Raw genomic sequence first — 22,246 nt, 5'->3', positions numbered from 1 at the left:
AATAGTCAGAGTGAAGCCAAGTTCCTGAGACATATTGCAAGATAACAGAGTGACTCAGAGCTGCTTTCCTCGCTCTGTAGAGTTTTGTTTTCCAAGCGCCCCGTAAAGCGTGTGGGTGTGCATGCCTTAAGTCTCTCTGAATAAGAGGTTAAAAGTTAAAGTCTCTTAATCATCCCAAAAGCATTCCCCTCTGTAACATTTTCTTGTAAGCTGTACACGGAGATAAAGAGTCCCCTTTTCTTTCCCATCTACTGTGTCTTAATGTGTACTTGGAAGATCCCACTTAATCTGTTGACTTTGTAGGTGTGATGATTTGAAAGGCTGAGACTTTGATCCAAGGGTTTGGAGTCAGGTTCCACCTTCTGCTCAACTGGAGAATTGCTGGCTGATGAAGTAACCCAGCTGCTGAAGGCTGGCTATCCTGAAACCAGTTCTTCTTTCTCCTGCTTTTGATCAAGTCTTATATTGGAAGAAATTAGCATTGCTGCAATTGGATTAGATTTCACCAGACAAGAAAGTCCTGAGGCTGCATGCATTTCTTCAGATCCTGAACTCTTTTCGTCGAAACCCATCTTGTGGCTAATTGATATATTTTCACATGTCTGTGTCAAGCATCTTAGCTGTACACCTCTACAAATTGTAAGCTTGTGAACAGCAAGCGCGCAGGGAGGAGGGTTGAACTTTCATATAGAGTCGTACCTTGGAAGTCGAGCAGAATCCGTTCCAGAAGTCCATTTGACTTCCGAAACCTTCAACTTCCAAAGCGCAGCTTCTGATTGGCTCCAGGGAGCCTGTCAGATGTTTGGCTTCCGAAAAAACGTTTGAAAACCAGAATAAACACTTCCGGGAGCCAGAACGTTCGACTCCCAAGGCGTTTGGGAGCTGAGGTACGACTATTTGCAAATGCGGATATGTGCATTTAGTTAGGAGGGAGCCAGAACTGGTGGTGGATCCTCAATAAGTGTATTTTAAACGGCCAACTTGAATCAGTGTCGCATTTCTCCTCAGCTTCTGCACTCCATCAGCAGAACCAAGAGATGCAAATTTTGGGAGCTTATCTGAGGCAAACTGCAGTGCCTTAGTCTGATTTTGTGGGGTGGCATAGAGGAAGGAAATAGGAGAAGTGGCAGAAAGAGAGAAGTTTCCTTGCCCACTGCTGACTCTGCCCACACTCAGTCTGGACCTCTTTCGAATGGGGCCTTCAAGAAAAAATTGTTCTCCTTCCCCTAATCTAAGGCATGGGTAGGCAACCTAAGGCCCGGGGGCCAGATCCGGTCCGGTCGCCTTCTAAATCTGGCCCACGGACGATCCGGGAATCAGCATCTTTTTACATGAGTAGAATGTGTGCTTTTATTTAAAACGCATCTCTGGGTTATTTGTGGGGCATAGGAATTCGTTCATCCCCCCCAAAAAATATAGTCCGGCCCCCCACAAGGTCTGAGGGATAGTGGACCAGCCCCCTGCTGAAAAAGTTTGCTTGACCCCTGATCTAAGGTATCAACAACGAGCACTTCTGAAAACATTACCAGGCCAGCTTCAATCCTGGATAAACCAATTTTTTAAAAAAGGAATGGACCTTGAGATCCTTGTACTCCATAGCATTTAATATCTACACATCTGAGTAATTTTTTTAAAAATGAAATACCTGACACATAAATCTGCCCCTTGGTTCATCTAGCCCAGCACAATCTTACTGGGAACAGCACCAGGGTCCTCAGGCCTCTTTCTGAGCCTTGCTATCCAAAATCCCTGAAACCAAGTCTGCTCCCTCTGCAGGTTCTCAAGTGCAGCCATTCCCAATATGGTGCCCTCCAGAGAGCTATCCTGACTGGGCTGACATGAGCTGCAGTTTGAAACATCTGGAGGGCACCAGGTTGGGGAATGCTGCTCTGGCACTTCTTCACCATTCGCGTTCACACACCCAAGGCTAAGGAAGCATCAGCCCCTGGATTAGTTTGATCTGTGAGGCTGAAAACTGGAAGGGTGTGCTATACTTGAGCATGGACCGCTGCCCAGCAGCCCCTCCTTCCCATCCTCCAGCTGCTTGGTTGTAAATAATGACATAGAAAAGCAGCTTTTTGCCTCAAACGATCTCCTGCCGCACGGGGGAGGTTTTATTGCAGGCTTTGGCTGGGGCCTAAGTCCATCGTGCATCCCTTTCAGATTAATTCACTCCGTAAATCTCTCTGCAAGCGAATGGGCCAGAGGCGGAATTCTCCCAGGGTCCTTGGTGGAATTGTCATGCCATTATTGTCCTTCTAATTCACGCTAAGCAAGCTGCTTGGATCTTGGGGTTCTGAAACGCATAAGCTTTGCCTTTTGTTTTGTTAAAAAGAGAGGTAGGGAGTGCGTTTAGAGGAAGCTCGGCTGGTTTAAGCCCGGCTTTGAAGAAAACATGCAGAGAGAAGGGAGGAAAAAGAAGCGTCAGAAAAAATATCAACGAGAAACTGGTCTTTAAAAGGCTGGTGCCACTTAAGGACAATGCGGTAGTTGTAGTGTAGCACCTCTTCCTCCCCGAGGACACCGCTCTGGGTTAAACCACAGAGCCTAGGACTTGCCTATCAGAAGGTTGGCGGTTCGAATCCCCGTGACGGAGTGAGCTCCCGTTGCTCAGTCCCTGCTCCTGCCCACCTAGCAGTTCGAAAGCACGTCAAAGTGCAAGTAGATAAATAAGTACCGCTCCAGCGGGAAGGTAAACGGCGTTTCCGTGCGCTGCTCTGGTTTGCCAGAAGCGGCTTAGTCATGCTGGCCACATGACCCGGAAGCTGTACGCCGGCTCCCTCGGCCAATAAAGCGAGATGAGCACCATAACCCCAGAGTCGGTCACGACTGGACCTAATGGTCAGGGGTCCCTTTACCTTTTTATTGGCCCTTTGCAACCAAGGGAAGATGCCCGGGTGCCAAGATGGCGTCGGACGTCTCCACCATCTGGAGGTGCATGCCTGGGGGGTCCTTGGATCTTGACCATTTTCACACAGGAGCAACACATCCTATAGAATTCTACCCACTATATTTGATCTGCACGGTCAGAATGAATTTCAGGAAACAAAAGGTTGTATTGGAAAATACAACTCTCAAGTCGCCTGGCCCCAAAATGGGGCATTCCGTTTGGCAACTGTAACAACCCTGGTTTAAGGAGCCCTGGTTTAAGGACCTAGTTCATATATCTTGAGTCTCTAACGCTGCCCCCCGATCTGCTCTGGAGGGTCCCTCAACTCCAGTTGAGAGCCAGCGTGGTGTAGTGGTTAAGAGCGATAGTCTCGTAATCTGGGGAACCGGGTTCGTGTCTCTGCTCCTCCACATGCAGCTGCTGGGTGACCTTGGGCCAGTCACACTTCTCTGAAGTCTCTCAGCCCCACTCACCTCACAGAGTGTTGGTTGTGGGGGAGGAAGGGAAAGGAGAATGTTAGCCGCTTTGAGACTCCTTCAGGTAGTGATAAAGCGGGATATCAAATCCAAACTCCTCCTCCTCCTCAGAGCAGACTGGGGCGGGGCCTAAGGGAGCCACAGAGGGGAGCAAGGAGGAGTCCCATTGCACAGCTGTATATTCCTGCATTGCGGGGGTGGGGGTGGGGTGGGGGGTGGACTGGATAAAACTCAGGGACCCTCCCAGCTCTGTGATTCTATGAGCAAATGCCTTTTCTCTCATGTATGGGCACAACTGGAGATTGCCCAGTCTGTCAAGAATTTGCCAACAATAGCTGAATTCTTTGATGATTTAAATCTATGCGAAACCTTGTTCTCTGCATGAATGCCTGTTGAAATCCCATGGAGCCCATTCTCCCCTTACCGCCCCCCCCCCCGATACTGTTTGCATTAGATGAGGCCATCGACAGGTGGCCTATATTTATCCTCTTCACACTTTCATATCGGCTCTGACATTTGGACAATGCATCGTGCGTCTCATTGAGTAACCTGGCCCGAGCGAGTGGTGCATTCCGAATGAATGACCAGCGTCCCTCGCCTTCCACTCCAATGTACAGGCAGACACAGAAGTGACGCCTTATTGAATTAAATTGGTGGGCCGGGCCAAGCCGTGTCAGTGCCACTGCAGTAACTGTCTGCCAGTGGGGAAATGAACCTGACGCTCTTGCAGAAGTAAACATCCAGGCATCCTGATCCAGCAAAGAACAATTGGGCTACACAGGAAACCAACTTGCATATGTCGATGAGCATATCTAGATGCCCACTTAGGAACATAGGAAGCTTCCTTACACGGAGGGCTCATGCAGACTTGCACTTGTCCCCGTGCCTAGAAGCACAGATCTGAGCACAAGCCTGCATGCACTTTGGTGATAAACTGGTGCAAATGTCAATCCGGAGAAAAACCAGTTGACATTTGCTCCGATTCAGTGGTAAAGACTGGATTTCTATAGGGGAAAGCAGTAGGGGAAGGGGAAGTCTAGCGGAGCCCTAAGTCAGGTTATCAGTCCATCTGGTTGAGCAAACTTTTTCAGTAGGAGGCCGGTCCACTGTCCCTCATACCTTGTAGGGGGCCGGACTATATTTTGGGAAAAAATGAATGAATGAATTCCTATGCCCCACAAATAACCCAGAGATGCATTTTGAAATAAAAGCACACATTCTACTCACGCAAAAAAATGCTGATTCCTGGACCATCTGTGGGCTGGATTTAGAAGGCAATTGGGCCAGATCCGGCCCCTGGGCCTTAGTTTGCCTACCCATGATTTAGTTCAGTATTGACAGGTAATATCTCTGCAGGGTTTCAGGAAGGGAGTCTCTCCCAGCCCTGCCTGGAGATACCGGGAATTGAACCTGCGACCTTCCGCATGCAGAGCAGATGCTCTGCCACTGAGCCGTGGTCCTTCCCCTTGCATGGTGATGTTCCTCTTGGCTCCAATGGAACAGAGTGGCTCAGTCAGTAGAGCATGAGGCTCTACATCTCAGGGTCATGGGTCCAAGCCCCACCTTGGACAAAAGATTCCTGCATCCCAGGGGCTTGGACTATAGATGGCCCTTGTGGTCCCTTTCAACTCTGCAGTTCTATGATATGGAGAAATTGTTTAGATTTGGACAGGAGTTGTCGTCTTTATTCTAAATCTTGCATCCTGTGTCCTTTTGGGTGACGGCAATAGGATTCCAATACATTTGCGCTTGTGCTAATTCCTAATTTCAGCTGACTTTCCCATCAATGAATGGCTTGGGAAACATTTTTCCACTCTGAATTCAAGCATACTTATCAGTGTCTTATGCGAATGTATTTTGAAATGTTTACATTCAAGGATGTATTGGAATCTGCTGGTCCTTTGTTTGTTTGCCTTTTAAAAAACAAGCAAACAAACAAGGGATGCTTTTGACTTTAGATGTCTAAAGTAGGTCTCTGGATCTCTCCCATTATCTCATATCCAAAAAAAATTATATTGGTGATATAAGGAAGAGTCTGGGTGTTCTGTTGCCTCTAGAGTGTGACAAAGAGATGTCTATGGGAAGCATCTTTGGGGGAAACTGGTGCATGTTTCTGTTTTGGGTTTTGCAAAATAGCAGATGGAAGGAAGTGATGGGGAAAAGGAGCTCATGAAGTGGCCAAGTACCATTTGTCTCTTCTCTTTCTGCTGCTGGTGATCCCCTCTGAAGACAAAGGGACTTCCTGCCCACTTCTCCTTTCCCCAACTGCCTTCTCCTTCCAAAGCAGCATGTGGCATTCTCACACTGCCTAAAATTCCACCTGCTGCGCGTCTGTCCCCTTCTGCGAAGGCACGTGGGTCTGTTTTATTCTTTCCCTTCATGCACACATGCGCATCCCCCCACCGTCCCCCCTCCTCCTGACTTATTGGTGCTGGGAGGAATCCAATCCCTGGTCGAACAGCTGCTCAGAGTGATGAATGTGACTTTTCAGATGCTGAGCCTGCTGCCGTCCCTTATTTTGATGCAAATCTCCTTTGGCATCTTGAAAAGAGGGATTAGCGAAGGGGGGGGGGGGTTAGGCAGGCCAGGGGAGTCTCCCCAGCTTGGTGTGCCTTCCACCTTCCCCAAGCGACTGTGTTTTAGCTTTCTGTCTTATTGTTTCCTTTCTCAATCCTCCAAGTCTCGTGCAGAGTTTGAATGCCTTCATTGTCTTGACCTGTTGCCAGAAGCAAGCCAGACCCTTTGGCTCTCTGTGCTGCATGGTGCGTTTTCTTCCTTTCATTTTTTTTTTTTGTCCCCAGGAATCCAGCTAATAACTTAATAGCTTCTCCTCGCCTCCCTCCAAAAAGTGCTTTGTTGGGAGTTTTGGAGCACACAGATGGAGAAGGAGGGTGGGGAGAGAAGCTACGTATTGACAGGCTGTTCTGTTACCACTTGTTTTCCAAAATCGGGTTCTTTCCTGGACTGGCACACACCAGGTCCTGCATTTATTTACTATTTAAAAGAGTCTGCCCCCCATCAAAACAACAACAACATCAATAACAACAACCCCCAATAGAGCATGGGTAGGCAAACCCACATGGATGGCACTGTGGTCTAGACCACAGAGCCTAGGGCTTGCCGATCAGAAGGTTGGCAGTTCGAATCCCTGTGATGGAGTGAGCTCCCGTTGTTCGGTCCCTGCTCCTGCCCACCTAGCAGTTCGAAAGCACATCAAAGTGCAAGTAGATAAATAGGTACCGCTCCGGCGGGAAGGTAAACGGCATTTCCGTGCGCTGCTCTGGTTCAGCAGAAGTGGCTTTGCCATGCTGGCCATATGACCCGGAAGCTGTACGCCGGCTCCCTCGGCCAATAAAACGAGATGAGCGCCGCAACCCCAGAGTTGGTCACAACTGGACCTAATGGTCAGGGGTCCCTTTAGGCAAACTAAGGCCCAGGGGCCAGATCTGGCCCAATCACCTTCTAAATCCGGCCCACAGACGGTCCAGGAATCAGTGTGTTTCTACATGAGTCGAATGTGTCCTTTTATTTAAAATGCATCTCTGGGGTATTTGTGGGGCATAGGAATTCGTTCATTCTTTTTTTTTTCAAAATATAGTCCGGCCCCCCACAAGGTCTGAGGGACAGTGGACCAGTCCCCTGCTGAAAAAGTTTGCTGACCCGTGCAATAGAGAAAGAGAAGAGGTGGCATCTGCACTTGCAATGCTATCTTTGCAGGAAGGGGGGAATCATGCACTTCCCAGGCACACATGTGTGTGCAGTGTGCTGGCACTCTTTTTTGCAGAGTCTCAGCTATGTTGGGGATGGGGTGGAGATCACAGTTCATGGAGAATAAGGCTATCAGTGACTGCTAGCCACTACGGGTTGGAGGCAGCAGTGCTTCTGAATGCCTGTTGCTGGAAACCACAGGAACAGAAAGTGCTCTTGCATTCCAGTTCTCCTTGAGGGTTTCCTGCAAGCATCTGGTTGGCCACTGTGAGAACAGGAAGCTGGACTAGATGGGCCACCAGCTGGATCTTCTTATCGGGGAGAGGAGAAGATAAACTGCCTTAGGTCATCGGTCTGTCGGGTTGTCTATTACAATCGGCAACCAGCTCTCCAGGGTTCACACTATACCAAGTCAAACTATTGGTCCATTTAGCTCTGTACAGTCTACACCAGGGGAAGGCAACCTAAGGCCCATGGGCCAAAAGCGGCCCACAGGGGTCGTTTAACCGGCCCACAAGCCACCCCCGAAATGAGCCACCCGCTCGGTGAGTCCCCATGTGATGCGCTAAACTAGCACAGCGCGGAGACTCCATTCTACAGCGCCGGAAATTGCATCTGCGCATGACAGGTGCCAAAAATCATGTCTGCGCAGAAATCGTGTGTGCGCGCGGTTACGTGCATGTGCAATCCGGCCCACTGGAGTGAACCGGCCCAGGCGAAGTAAACCTTGGTACCTACACTGACTGGCAGCAGTCTCTAGGGCTTCAGAGAAGAGTCTCTCCCAAGCCCTAACTGGAGAGGCTGGGGACTGAACTGTATGAAAAGCATGTGCTCTGCCGCCGAGCTCCAGCCGTTTTCTTCATTTGCTCTTGAGATTAAAACTGTTGGGAGTCTTGCTCAATCAAGGGTTTGGCAGCACCGTTCGGGATGAATGACACGTGGGGCGTTCTTTCACAGCAGGTTCTCCCCTTTCCTGTTTGACTCCTCCTTGTTGTCCATTTCATTATTTGCATTCCTGTAGCCCTTGTGGATGCATGTGTATGGAGACATACCAACCTCTTGCATGAAACTTAAACAAATGTACATACCCGGCAATTTGACTCGTAACCCAGAGGGGCGGAGAGATGACTGTTCCGAGATCATTGATGTGATCATTCCTTTTCCCCGAACATGTGGCTGCATCAAGTATGGGATGCGTTGTAGGCTGTGTGACTGGAAATTGTTGTGTTGTCTTCTTTAGCGATCACTCGTAGCCAAGTAAGATTGTCTTCCATCAACACGGTTTTAACAATGAGTCCGTGAGTGACAGATGGGACGTGAGTGGCGCTGTGGGTTAAACCACAGAGCCTAGGACTTGCCGATCAGAAGGTTGGCGGTTCGAATCCCCAAGACGGGGTGAGCTCCCGTTGCTCGCTCCCTGCTCCTGCCAACCTAGCAGTTCGAAAGCACATCAAAGTGCAAGTAGATAAATAGGTTCTGCTCCGGTGGGAAGGTAAACAGTGTTTCCGTGCGCTGCTCTGGTTCGCCAGAAGCGGCTTAGTCATGCTGACCACATGACCTGGAAGCTGTCTGCGAACAAATGCTGGCTCTCTCAGCCAATAAAGCGAGATGAGCGCCGCAACCCCAGAGTCAGCCACGACTGGACCTAATGGTCAGGGGTTCCTTTACCTTTACCTTTACCTTTACTGTGAGTGACTGTGAAGGCCAATTCTGGATACACACATCCTTCCACAGTGGGAACATTGATTCCTGGGTGGGAGTTGATCACTGTGTGTGGTGCCTCAATGACATAGAAAGTTTGTTGCATTTCCTACAAAAGAGCAACGATTAAGTAGCACTTGGAGCCACCGGTTGAGATTGAAGCATCCTCTGTGTGACAAAACCCTGATGCATAAACCCTAGACCACGGCAGCCATCCAGGATGCTGTCTAGTCTGGACTGTGCTAGCCAAAACAAAACAGCCGATGAAGATAATCCCTGTTGCCCAGGACAGGGTGTGTCGACATACCTCTTGCTCTTTCTTGTGAAAAGTCCACCAATCTAGGATGCTTGAGAATGATGGTTCCCAAGGGGATGAGAGGGTAGAGGGACTGTGGAAGATGTGATGTTCCAAGGGAGGCAGAACCCGAAATCCGTGCCTGTTGACATATCAGTAATGGAGCTGAGTCGGTGGGCAAAGAGCTGTAGGTACAGTCCTGACTGATTCAGGATTACAGCTCCAAGTAACTTCCCTGGAGGAAGCTGACAATGAGGAATTTCTGAAGTATGGACAATTGTCAGGATTCCATGCAGAAGTTCTATTGCAGGTGTGTAGAAGGAGCACCATTGACCCTCCAGCTGAACTTCAACTCTCAACAGCCTCAGTGAGCATGGGAAATGGCCAGGGAAGGTGGGAGATGCAGTTCAGAAATACCTGGAGGGTAGAAGGTTCCCCCTCACCAGTTGGCTTCTTTGAGCCATGTGCCATCTTTAAGGACCCCCAGTAGACGAATCTACAGATTTGGGTTCCAATTACAGCCTTTTGACACGACCATACTGGATGGTTTGGAGCAAGTCTCTGTTGTCCAGTCCAGCCTCCTCAGGTGTCATTGGACTACAATTCCCATCAACTCTGACTGTTGGGCCTTGCTGGGGCTGATGGGAGTTGTAGTTCAGCAACATCCAGAGACCCAAGGTTCGGAAAGGCTGGTGTGGTCTAACCACACCTTCTCGAGTATAAAACGGGATTTATGAGTTACCACAAAGGATTTTTGTGGGGATTAAGAAAGGGAAGAATCATAAATGAATTGCCTCGCCTGAATATTGTGTACAAACTTTTCTCCTTCCTCTGTATTTGCTTAGGAAAACATGCCGCAGACTCCTCCCTTTGCAGCGATGTTTGACAGCAGCGGTTACAACAGAAACCTGTATCAGGCCAAAGAGGACAGCTGCGGAGGACTCTATTACCATGAAAACAACTTGCTGTCAGGATCCTTGGAAGCCCTCATCCAGCACTTAGTGCCCACTGTTGATTACTACCCTGATGTAAGTCTCCTCTTTTTGCAAATTAAATTGGCCCGACCTACTGTGCATTAGAGACCTTGGAGACAACAGCTGCCAGTTAGTGTAGACAATACTGGGCTAGATGGACCAACTGGTCTGACTCTTCATGAGGCACCTTCCTAGGTGTTCCTAGGGATTTGGACACACAGTGAGATGGTTGATATCCTGCTCCTCTGTCAAAAACAACACAGGGAGTGCTGGATCCATTTTCACCCCTCTGCCATAGAGCAAGCACTAATTGTCTCACGCTAAGTGGGTTTCTAAACGGGATGCGGGTGGCGCTCTGGGTTAAACCACAGAGCCTAGGACTTGCCAATCAGAAGGTCAGCAGTTCGAATCCCCGCGATGGGATGAACTCCTGTTGCTTGGTCCCAGCCTCCTGTCCACCTAGCAGTTCGAAAGCACGTCAAAGTGCAAGTAAATAAATAGGTACCACTCCGGCGGGAAGGTAAACGGTGTTTCCGTGCACTGCTCTGGTTCGCCAGAAGCGGCTTAGTCATGCTGGCCACATGACCCGGAAGCTGTATGCCGGCTCCCTCGGCCAATAAAGCGAGATGAGTGCCGCAACCCCAGAGTCGGTCATGACTGGACCTAATGGTCAGGGGTCCCTTTACGTTTAAGTAGGTTTCTAGATGCCTGCCCACCAGACTACAGGCTGGGAAAATGCTGTTATTTGCCATGTATACACATAGCAAGATAAACACCACACCCAAGTCTACATGCAATTTTTCCGTTTGGGCATTACCATCCAAGTAGCAAACAGCCATAAGTGAATTGGCCCCCTTCAGTATGATGAATTCTACCCTCTGCTCTGTGTCTGAATATGCACATGGAAATCAAATGTTCAGCTTCCCCTTTGATCTTCACAAATGTTCTGAGCAGTCGTTTGTGACAGATTTCTTAATGTGTGAATATAATGCCTTCACTAGGACTCCTTCAGTATTCCCGTATTTACTCGAGTCTAATGCACCATCAAATCTAATGCGCACCTTTTCAGAACCTTGAAACAAAAAGAAGTATTTGCTGGCGGATGTAAATGTGTCATTGAATCCAATGCACGCCTTAACTTTCGCAACATAATATAGCCCAAAATGGTGAGCGTTTGATTCGAGTAAATACGGTAATTACTCAAATAAACAAGGTTGCTTCAAAACACTCCTTGCTTATTCATGTCCATGCATGGAAGCTTCGGATTGAACTGAATGACACCCTTGTTGAAAACTCACATGAGGATTGCTAACTCTTGAAGCCTTGTGGAATTTTCCGTCCTATGATGACAACAGGACAGGATTCCACACTGGAAAGATGTACCCTGTCTGGTCCTCAGTTGTATTCTCTTGCTTGCAAAAGTGATATGGAATAGATACTTTGAGCCATTAAGAATATGAAATTTGGCATAACATACACAGACTGCTGGGCTCTATTTATGGGGTGCAGGAACCTGTGGCTGAGCTATTAAGATTATTGCAGATGGGCTGGTGCAGTGTAGCAGAGAGCTTATGCAGCAGGGAAGCCTCAGCTGTGAAGATCTACTGTGAAGATCACTTAGGATCTGGCTGCCCAGAGAATAAAACAAGTGCAGCTGAATCGGTTTCACAGAAAATAAATTATATTCATTGCTGGAATTTGTAACAGTCTTGGAATACCAAACTAGGGCTGGTCAGTTACAGCGGTAAGTCTCATCCCATGATTCTGAGCAGTGAGTTTCAACATATAGTGGATCTACCAAGAATGCAAGCTTTCTGGTTTTACTAGAGTACGCAGGACTTGCTAGCGTGACTGCCTCTCCCATCTGCCAGAGAATCTTTGCTTGTTACTTGAGTTGGTGGGACTCATTTGACAACAACGAGAAATCGAGCCTTTGGTGTCATCACCCCAGTCCTGTGGAATGCCCTGCCACTAGAGTTTTAGCAGGCGCCTTCTGTGCCAACCTTTAAACACCTCCTGAAAACTTTTCTGTTTTGCCCGGCAATTAAAAGTGCATCCCACACAATGGTCTATTGATTTCTAATTTATTTTTGCATTGAACTCACTTTGAACTTTTTATTATTTTATTGTTTGGTTTCATTTTTTTATATGGTTGTAAACCGCTGTGCTATATCTTTATGATGCAGCAGTATATTAGTATTTCAATAATAATAATAGTAATAGTAATAATAATAATAATAATAATAATAATAATAATAATAATAATAATAAAATTTTAAAAAATGGAGGTGGCACCAACCACACTGGTAAAGGTGATTCTCTCTCTCCCTGTTTTTTTTTTTATAGCATGACCTCAATACTGCTTGCATCAATGCTCTAGAAGAGCCTTTCTCAACCTGTGGGTTCCCAGATGTTATTGAACTACAACTCCCATCACCCCTAGCTAGCAAGGCCAGAGCTCAGGGATGATGGGAGTTGTAGCCCAACAACATCTGGGGACCCACAGGTTGAGAACCTAATCTAAGCCATGGGTAGGCAAACTAAGGCCCAGGGGCCGGATCCGGTCCAATTGCCTTCTAAATCTGGCCTGCAGATGGTCCAGGAATCAGCGTGTTTTTACATGAGTAGTATATGTCCTTTTATTTAAAATGCATCTCTGAGTTATTTGTGGGGCATAGGAATTCATTCATTCCCCCCCCCCCCAAAAAAAATATAGTCTGGCCCCCAACAAGGTTTGAGGGACAGTGGACCAGCCCACGGCTGAAAAAGGTTGCTGACCCCTGCTCTAGAGTAGGCCCATGTGATTCTCATGGGAGGCTGGTGCTGAGGTTTGCCTCTCGCCACCCACTGAGTTCAAGGTAGAAGTGAGAGTCCCTAAACCACTATGCAATATTGCATGTTTGGCAAGAGGATGAATTCTGAAATTGCATATCCAGCAACTCTTTTATTGACTGCGTGTTTATTACGCAAGGATTGTCGGCTCGGCTGTGATGTTCCTTGCCCTGTCTGCTGCCAGCCTTGCATCACCAGGGTGTGGTGATGTACCCAGCACAGGTTCTGAAGACAATGGCGTTTGGTGCAATGAGGTTTCAAATGCTTACCTTGTCAGTCTTGGGCGCTCTCCCACGGTAACGCAACAAGTTAACCTCTGCTGCTAAAACATGAGCATGTGTGTGTTGTTCTAAATGGCCCCTGTGAAGTTATGCATCTTCTTAACTGCCATCTCTCTTCACCTGCAGAGAACATACATCTTTACCTTCCTGCTCAGCTCTCGGCTCTTCGTCCACCCTTACGAGTTAATGGCAAAAGTTTGCCATTTGTGCATTGAGCAGCAGAGACTGGATGAGCCCACAGCCGATAAAGTAAGTGGCCTGCCTAATCAATGTGATTTAGGGTTGCACCCTGCTTAATGACTGGGAGGGAAGGTCATCTTAGCCAACACATGAAGGCGAGATGCATACAGTGGTGCCCCGCGAGACGAATGCCTCGCAAGACGGAAAACCCGCTAGACGAAAGGGTTTTCCGTTTTGGAGGTGCTTCGCAAAACGAATTTCCTATGGGCTTGCTTCGCAAGACGAAAATGTCTTGCAAGTTCCTGCAGGGTTTTTTTCCTCCCCCCCCCTTTTTCCCAAGCCGCTAAGCCGCTTATCAGCTGATCCGCTAAGCCGCTTAACAGCTGATCGCTAAGCCGCTTAACAGCTGATCTGCTAAGCCGCTTATCAGCTGATCCGCTAAGCCGCTTATCAGCTGATCCGCTAAGCCGCTAATAGCGCTAATCCGCTAAGCCGCTTATGGGCTTGCTTCGCAAGACGAAAAAAACCGCAAGACGAAGAGACTCGCGGAACGGATTATTTTCGTCTTGCAAGGCACCATTGTATGTTTATATTTATATTTATATACAGACTCCCATGAGAGGTGGTTGACTCTCCTTTCATTTTCTTTTTTAATATATCTTTATTAATTTAAATTAAATACATTTATGAGAAAACAGACGTACATACAAATAAACAAACATACAATCAAACAAACAAATAACAGAAAAATCAAACAAACCACCACACTATAAGATAGAAGAACATTAATATAATTATCATTATATACCAGTATACTGGGGACGCGGGTGGCGCTGTAGGTTAAACCACAGAGCCTAGGAATTGCTGATCAGAAGGTCAGCGGTTCGAATCCCCGCGACAGGGTGAGCTCCCGTTGCTCGGTCCCAGCTCCTGCCAACCTAGCAGTCCGAAAGCACGTCAAAGTGCAAGTAGATAAATAGGTCCAGCGGGAAGGTAAACGGTGTTTCCGTGCGCTGCTCTGGTTCGCCAGAAGCAGCTTAGTCATGCTGGCCACATGACCCATAAGCTGTATGCCAGCTCCCTTGGCCAATAAAGCAAGATGAGCGCCACAACCCCAGAGTCATCTGCGACTGGACCTAATGGTCAGGGGTCCCTTTACCTTTTACCAGTATACTGAACACAATTATAAAACTTAAAGAGAAGAAATTTAAAACTGACTTCCAATTAATCTCACTGTACTTTATCTATCCATTACTTTATATCACACAGTTAGATATTTCTTATATAGTTTCTTTTTACCTGCCTACGAACTTATATTTATACAGTACAGGGATCCATCTAATTCTTCCAAGATGTTTCCTTTTATTCCATGAGAAGTGGTAGACTCTCCTTTCTCGGAGGGTTTTCAGCAGAGGTTGGATGCCCATTTTTCATGGATTCTTTAGCCAAGATTCCTGCATTGTGGGGGTTGGACTAGATGACCCTTGGGTCCCTTCCACCTCTATGATTTGTTGGCTACAAGTTCTACCCCACCTTTCCTCCTAAGAGCTCAGAGCAGCTACACGGTCCTGCTCCCTTACAATACACTTTTTAATGGTTTTCCACCCTTAGTCTGTTTCCACCTTTAGTGAGAATAGAAGTGGACACCGAAGAGTAGGAATGGATCAATATTTTCTGGTCCATGTCAGCTTTTGCATGTGTTCATCCATAAGTTCATTCTGTCCCATACGTAGGGTGTTGTTTTTTCTCTTCCAAACTGCACAAAAAACTGCATTATCGTTGTACTTTTTTTACCCTAAAATATCCATTTTTGTAACTCGTTGGAGAAATGCAGAATAACTGTTCCAATCTAGAAACTGAATTGGGATCAAACATACTTTAAAATGCAGACTGAACAGAAATCTCAAGCACCCCAAATGGAAAGTCTGTTTAGGTGAACAGCAATACTCAGTACGTAGTCTTGTGCCCACCTAACTCTAACCCATGAATATTCTGAGGGACCACACCTATGTTCTTTGTCTCTCTCTCCAGAACCGGTTACGGAAAATTGCCCCCAAAATTCTGCAGTTGCTAACAGAGTGGACAGAGACGTTTCCTTATGATTTTCGAGATGAGCGGATGATGAGGAATTTGAAGGAACTGGCCCATCAAATTGCCAGTGGGGATGAGGTGAGTCACTTGCGTGGAGCATGAGCTTGTTGATGTTTCAAGATGTTCCTAATTGTTGTTGTTGTTTTAGTCGTTTAGTCGTGTCCGACTCTTCGTGACCCCATGGACCAGAGCACTCCAGGCATTCCTGTCTTCCACTGCCTCCTGCAGTTTGGTCAAACTCATGCTGGTAGCTTCGAGAACACTATCCAACCATCTCGTCCCCTGTCGTCCCCTTCTCCTTGTGCCCTCCATCTTTCCCAACATCAGGGTCTTTTCCAGGGAGTCTTCTCTTCTCATGAGGTGGCCAAAGTATTGGAGCCTCAGCTTCATGATCTGTCCTTCCAGTGAGCACTCAGGGCTGATTTCCTTCAGAATGGATAGGTTTGATCTTCTTGCAGTCCATGGGACTCTCAAGAGTCTCCTCCAGCGCCATCATTCAAAAGCATCAATTCTTCGGCGATCAGCCTCTTTTATGGTCCAGCTCTCACTTCCATACATCACTACTGGGAAAACCATAGCTTTTACTATACGGACCTTTGTTGGCAAGGTGATATCTCTACTTTTTAATTACTCTACGTTCCTAATTACTGCAGAGCTTTTTCTCACATTCTGCATTGAAGTGTCTCCTGTGGCCCAGTGAGTTGGACCCAGGGGGAGTTACAGTCTAGTTGCACCTGAAGGGTCACAATGGCTCCCACCCCTGCTTTCTGCTATTAGCCATGGTAGGCTTTGTTGGCATGCAACCAAGGAACGGGGGCAATTGGCAGGCCCCTAGCTGGCTCCAGCCCACCGGCCGGTGTGGCAGGTGATCTCCAGTCCTTGTTGCAGCATCTGCGACCCACAACTTCAAAAGCTGAAGCACGCAACTCAGCAGAGATAACGCGCAAACAGAAGTGGCGGGAGAATTTGTGTGAGCATATTTACAAGCAGTTTATTCAGCATGTTGTTGTTGTTTAGTCATTTAGTCGTGTCCGACTCTTCGTGACCCCATGGACCAGAGCACGCCGGGCACCTCTGTCCTCCACTACTTCCCGCAGTTTGGTCAAACTCATGCTGGTAACCTCGAAAACACTATCCAACCATCTCGTTCTCTGCCGTCCCCTTCTCCTTGTGCCCTCCATCTTTCCCAGCATCAGTGTCTTCTCCAGGGAGTCTTCTCTTCTCATGAGGTGGCCAAAGTACTGGAGCCTCAGCTTCACGATCTGTCCTTCCAGTGAGCACTCAGGGCTGATTTCCTTAAGAATGGATGCGTTTGATCTTCTTGCAGTCCATGGGTCTCTCAAGAGTCTTCTCCAGCACCATAATTCAAAAGCATCAATTCTTCAGTGATCAGCCTTCTTTATGGTCCAGCTCTCACTTCCATACATCACTACTGGGAAAACCATGGCTTTAACTATACGGACATCAGGACAAAAGGGAAACATGTCTGATCTCATGCAAAGCAAGCAGCTTAAAGCAAAAGCTGTACACAAACGGAAGTTCCCAGCATACTGTGCTGGAGTGTAAACAGGCATGTGACACACAACAGTCATGCCTGTTCCTTAAGGTGGAACAGAATATCCCAACAAGCTTTACAGTCAAATGACATATGCAGGAATTGCAGAAAACCAATCATGTATGCAGACAGGGTTTTATCTGGTGGGTGGTGGCTTTGAGTGATTCAAAGACACTGTCTTGGTGTAGGGCAGGGAGAGAGCAGGAGATAGAATCAGAGGAATTGTAAGAGATGGAAGGGACCCCAAGATTCATCTAGTCCAACCCCTTGCAATGTAGGAATAACCCCTGTGTTGAGCCAACTATCACATTGTGCTCATCTGAACACCAAGGGATCTCTGATGTGTGAGCTGGATTCAACTAAGTCGTTGTACTAGTGGGAGCCAGTGCAACCAGTTCTCCTAGCACAGGGGTAGGCAACCTAAGGCCAATGGGCTGGATGCGGCCCAATCACCTTGTAAATCCGGACCACGGACAGTCCGGGAATCAGTGTGTTTTTACATGAGTAGAATGTTTCCTTGTATTTAAAATGCACCTCTGGGTTATTTGTGGGACATAGGAATTCATTCACCCCCCCCCCCAAAAATATAGTCTGGTCCAGCACATTGTCTAAGGGACGGTGAACCGGCCCACGTCTGAAAAAGGTTGCTGACCCCTGTCCTAGCATAACAGGGCTTTTCCGCCCCTCTCAGCCCCCCATATCTGCTAGGGAGGGTCAGGGGAACCCACAGTCTGGTGGACGGGGAGTTCGTTACATCCGGCAAACAGAAATGCTTTCGCTGATGGAACACCTTAGTGCAACGTTGAATTGCATCCTGGGTGTCTTAAATGCTTGGCATTCTGATTTTGTAAGAACTTCGCTAAAGGGTGGGGTTGGAAGCACTTGCAAACAAATACAGTGGACCCTCCGGATATGAACTTAATTCGTTCTGGGGGTCCTTACATACCCCAAAAAGTCTGCAGCATGAGGCGCCGCTTCTGCACATGCATGTGGCGCGATAGAGCGCTTCTGTGCATGCATGCATGCGTGGCGAAACCCAAAAGTATACATTTCTGGGTTTGCTGCGTTCGCAACCCAAAAGTTATGTTACCCAAAGGTAGCAGCAACATCATCCCCAGCTAGGCAGTTGGAAAGCTCTGGTCTTCCCTTAATACAAGCCTGCATTACACCTGATAGGCAGGGAGGAGGAACCTTGGAGCATTGCCTTTGCCCAAGAACGCAGTGCCATCCATGTGCCCTGAGACGCCATGCAGTAAAGGTCGCTGGAAGGAGTGGGAGAGGCAATAGTAACAAATTTCCACCGTATCTGATAAACAGAATGCCAGTGCCATTCGTCTGGGAGAGGAGGTCGGAAAATGCCTTTAAAGCTTTAGTACGATTTTTATATTGCACCAATTTTAAAAGGGGAGGGTGGGGCAGAGGACCTCCGTGTTGCAGGTAGCAAGACTTTGGAAGCATTTGTGGTTCGAAATCTGCTTTTATCTAGTGGGGCAGAAGGCAGAGAGGCTAACAGGAGGTATAGAGTCAAATGACAGACAGAGCCAACTCCTGCTATTGTCCCCATCCTCCCTGCTGAGTTCGCCCGAATGGACCAGCCTCCGAGTCTTTTATCTGCCCATATGTTCGCGGTCTCCTGGCGCACTATGGAAATCACATACTTGAGCTCTCCTGCGTGACTCGCCCTCCCTTCCCCGTTCTGCTTTCTTCCCACAACCTCCAACCTATCGAGCTGCTCTGCGTTTGCTCTGCTTCCAAAATCCCTTGGGGCCTCTCCCTCCCCACTATTCCCCCCCCCCCAACGCTTAATCCCAGCTGCTTCTTTCCCCTTTGATAAACCACCTGTTTGCCAGCCGGTGCCTGTCAGCTGGCATGTGGGATAATAAATGTGTGTGCGTGTGTGTACACACACCATTCATTTCTTTGCCCAGATTGTCCGGAGTTTTGGGCTGGGTTGTCATCAATATGCTGATGACACCCAGCTTTATCTGTTGATGGACGGCAGCCCTGACTCGGCCCCGAACACACTGACCAGATGCTTGGAAGCTGTGGCTGGATGGCTGTGTGGGAGCTGACTGAAGTTAAATCCTTCAAAGACAGAGGTCCTCTGGCTGGGTCAGGATGACGTAGGGTTGGGGGGCCAACTCCCATCTCTTGAGGGGGCTCAATTAGTGCCAGTGCCTTCTGTGAAGATCTTGGGTATAACCTTTGATGCCTCCCTTTCTACGGAGGCTTAGGTTGCAGCCACAGCAAAGGTGGCATTTTTCCATCTCCGCCGTATTAAGCAGTTGGTCCCTTACCTTTCTCGCCCTGATCTGGCCACAGTGATCCATGCAACAGTCACCTCCAGGCTTGATTATTGTAACCTGCTCTATGCAGGGCTGCCCTTGAATCTGACCCAGAAACTCCAGCGGGTGCAGAATGCCGCGGCGAGGCTCCTTACGGGGTCTTTGCTGCAAGATCACATTCATCCAGTGCTTTACCAGCTGTACTGGCTCCCGGTGGAGTACAGGGTCAGGTTTAAGGTGCTGGTTTTGACCTTTAAAGCCCTATGCGGCCTAGGACCCTCGTACCTACAGGACCGCCTCTCCTGGTATGCCCCACGGTGGACCTTAAGGTCCATAAATAACAACACTTTGGAGGTCCCAAGCCTCAAGGAGGTTAGATTGGTTTCAACTAGGGCCAGGGCCTTTTCAGCTCTGGCCCCGACGTGGTGGAACACTCTGTCACAAGAGACTAGGGCCCTGCGGGACTTGACATCTTTCCACAGGGCCTGCAAGATGGAGCTGTTCCGCCTGGCCTTCAGCTTAGACTCACTCTGACCCCTTATATGGGATTTGGTATATAAATTTTCCCTTGGCTTTTTTGTTGTCCCATGTAGGACCAGCATGGATAGCTGGCTTGGGTGAATATCTGATGTTTCCTCCCTTTATGGTCTTGATTTATGGGCTACTACTAAAATGAGGCTGCATTTTAAGCTGCATTTTAAGCCGTATTTTAATTAACTGTTTGTTGGTTGGTTGGTTGGTTGGTTGTTGTTGTTTTCCTATTACGTTTTATTGTAATTCATATTTGGTGTTAGCCATCCTGAGCCAGGCCCTGGTCGGGGAGGGCAGGGTATAAATTAAAATTTATTTATCTATTTATTTATTTACTTGGACTGCATATCTCACTTTATCTATGACGCCCAATGTGGGACATTGCATTTTATGGAAGCTTGCAGTGCTTTAATTCTCCCTAAAGGACTTAGATGGGTTCTGGGTTGTTGTTTTTAAAAAGGAAGGAGACGCTTTCAGAATGAAATGGACAACTCTGCTTCAGGCCTACGAAAAGCCCTTGCTGGCCTTGCTTAGTGGTCCAAGAGCCACCTTCATAAAGTGTCCCCATGCACCATGGGTCCCTTAGCAGGGGTTCCTCAGATAAAAAGGTTCTGAAAAGATTACGTGAGGGTAATAAATGTTCACGTAAATATAATAACAGCAAAGACTTTCTGAATCTCGATGAGTCTCTGTTCCCCCCACCCCCTTATGAAAAGGCGGGGTGGTTGAGAGAGAAAGCCAGCGTCGCAGTACAGTTCTGGATGTCATAAATTATTAGTTATATTGGCTAGTAATTCTCTTGGAAGGGTAAATGCAGGAGGGAGTGACCTTGTTTCTTTTGCACTGCAATGCAGATTGCTACAAGAGTTGAGGGGTTTGTAGGAAGTCCTACGTAGGTTTGCCCATCCGCCCCAGGTGACTGAACAGACGCCCTCCGTTAGTACTGTTTGCTGTACCCTCCACCCCACTCCCCAAATCTTAACTGCTTTCCACCACATCCTGTATGACAATATTGCAACTCGTGCTGGGTTTACAGCGAGCCTGTCCCGATCCTGCCCACTAAGGACTTGTGTCAGAAGCCAGTCAGAAATAAAACACCCGGTGTCAGTGAGCTAATTCTTTACTCAGAGAAACCAAAACAGTGCAGGCCTAGTGATCCCTGCTACTCTTCCCAGTAGGTTTGACCCAGTGAGGCAGTTGCAAGCAGTGAAGGTCCCTGCCTCTAAGGCTCCTCCCCAGTTCCTTTCCCAGCAGCCCAAGGCTCCATCGTCTTGTGTCTCGTTGCTCTGCCCTCTTCAATCCTCTCTGGGTTGTAGGGGATTAGGGGGAGAAGAGTTGGTCACAGCAGAAGGGAGAGACTCCCTGGCTTCTTCAGCAGCCTGCTTCATCTCTGTCTCCTGGTCCCCCTCCTCTCCAGCCTCCGATTCTGGACTGCTCTCTGGCACAGCCTCTTCCTGCTCACTAAAGCTTGTTGCCTCTCCAGCTTTCGACACCTCCTCTCCCCAGTCTGCTCCCTCTTCTCCCTCTGAGCACTCATTGTCATCACACCACCAATCCCCTGGCTCTGAGCCTTCTTTCCCTGGGGATTTCCCCAGCTGGTGCCTCCCACCAGTCCTCTGCATCCAGCCAGTCTATGACAATGGGCGAGAGTTTGGTAAGGTGGCCTTTGTGTCTGAAGGTAAAATCACATCCACCCACTTGGAGACAGAGAACTTGAGTTTATTTGTGTGTGTATTTAAACATATGGATTATATCTCTCAATCTCTCTCCCTCCGTCTCTCCACCCCCCCTCTCACTCACTCACCCCCCCCGCCTTTGCATTGACCTTTATTAGCTGTCACATCAAATCGTGAGATAAGCATGTATAGCTCACCCAACAGGCAATCGGTGATAAGGATATTCTTTTGTCTTTAGGCTGAGATATCTCCCCAGTGATCACTGAAAGCCATCTCTCATTACGGTCTCCCAAGCTGTCACACTCAGTGCCTTTCGGCAGCGGGGTGTGGGTGGGCAGAGATTTTTCCATCCAAAATCCTGTTTATGCTGTAATAAATTTATAGGTCTTTCAATGTGCTGCTTTGTTAAAGCGTCGGTGACTCAGTTTGTATGGAACGTTAAGCCAAACCATGGCTTAGTGTGAACAGATCGCCATGTGAGTTGAGATTACAGCGACTTTGCTCCTCGTCCGATCGTGCTGCTGCTGTGAGCCAATCCATGGTTTAGTTTAGTATTGCACCCAAACCTGGACTCAGGGCTTATCTCCTCACACACAAACTAAGAACAGTAAGCTATAGAACAAGCCTTGGCTACAGATTGTGGTTTGTCTGGATCAAGAGTCCAGGTCAGAGTGTAATACTAAGCTAAACCATGGCTTGGCTCATAATCAGTGTGATTTTGGTTTGGTTTTTTTTTTTATAAAAAAAATGAAGTAGCCTGTACTCATATCT

At 47.9% G+C, this 22,246-nt stretch overlaps 1 protein-coding gene across 2 annotated transcripts in view; it reads left to right on the top strand.

The window, feature by feature from the left end:
* Positions 1-22,246, top strand: part of RASGEF1B (RasGEF domain family member 1B) — a 255,095-nt gene that overhangs the window by 217,845 nt on the left and 15,004 nt on the right. For both annotated transcript variants that reach the window (XM_028743811.2, XM_028743812.2), the window contains 3 exons: positions 9,916-10,098; positions 13,284-13,406; positions 15,369-15,506. In XM_028743811.2, coding sequence (XP_028599644.2) covers positions 9,916-10,098; positions 13,284-13,406; positions 15,369-15,506 — 444 coding nt within the window. The remainder of the gene's footprint in view (positions 1-9,915; positions 10,099-13,283; positions 13,407-15,368; positions 15,507-22,246) is intronic.

This window comes from Podarcis muralis, chromosome 9, assembly GCF_964188315.1.
Source record: "Podarcis muralis chromosome 9, rPodMur119.hap1.1, whole genome shotgun sequence".
Lineage (NCBI taxonomy): Eukaryota > Metazoa > Chordata > Lepidosauria > Squamata > Lacertidae > Podarcis > Podarcis muralis.
This window is presented reverse-complemented; position numbering and strand designations above follow the sequence as displayed.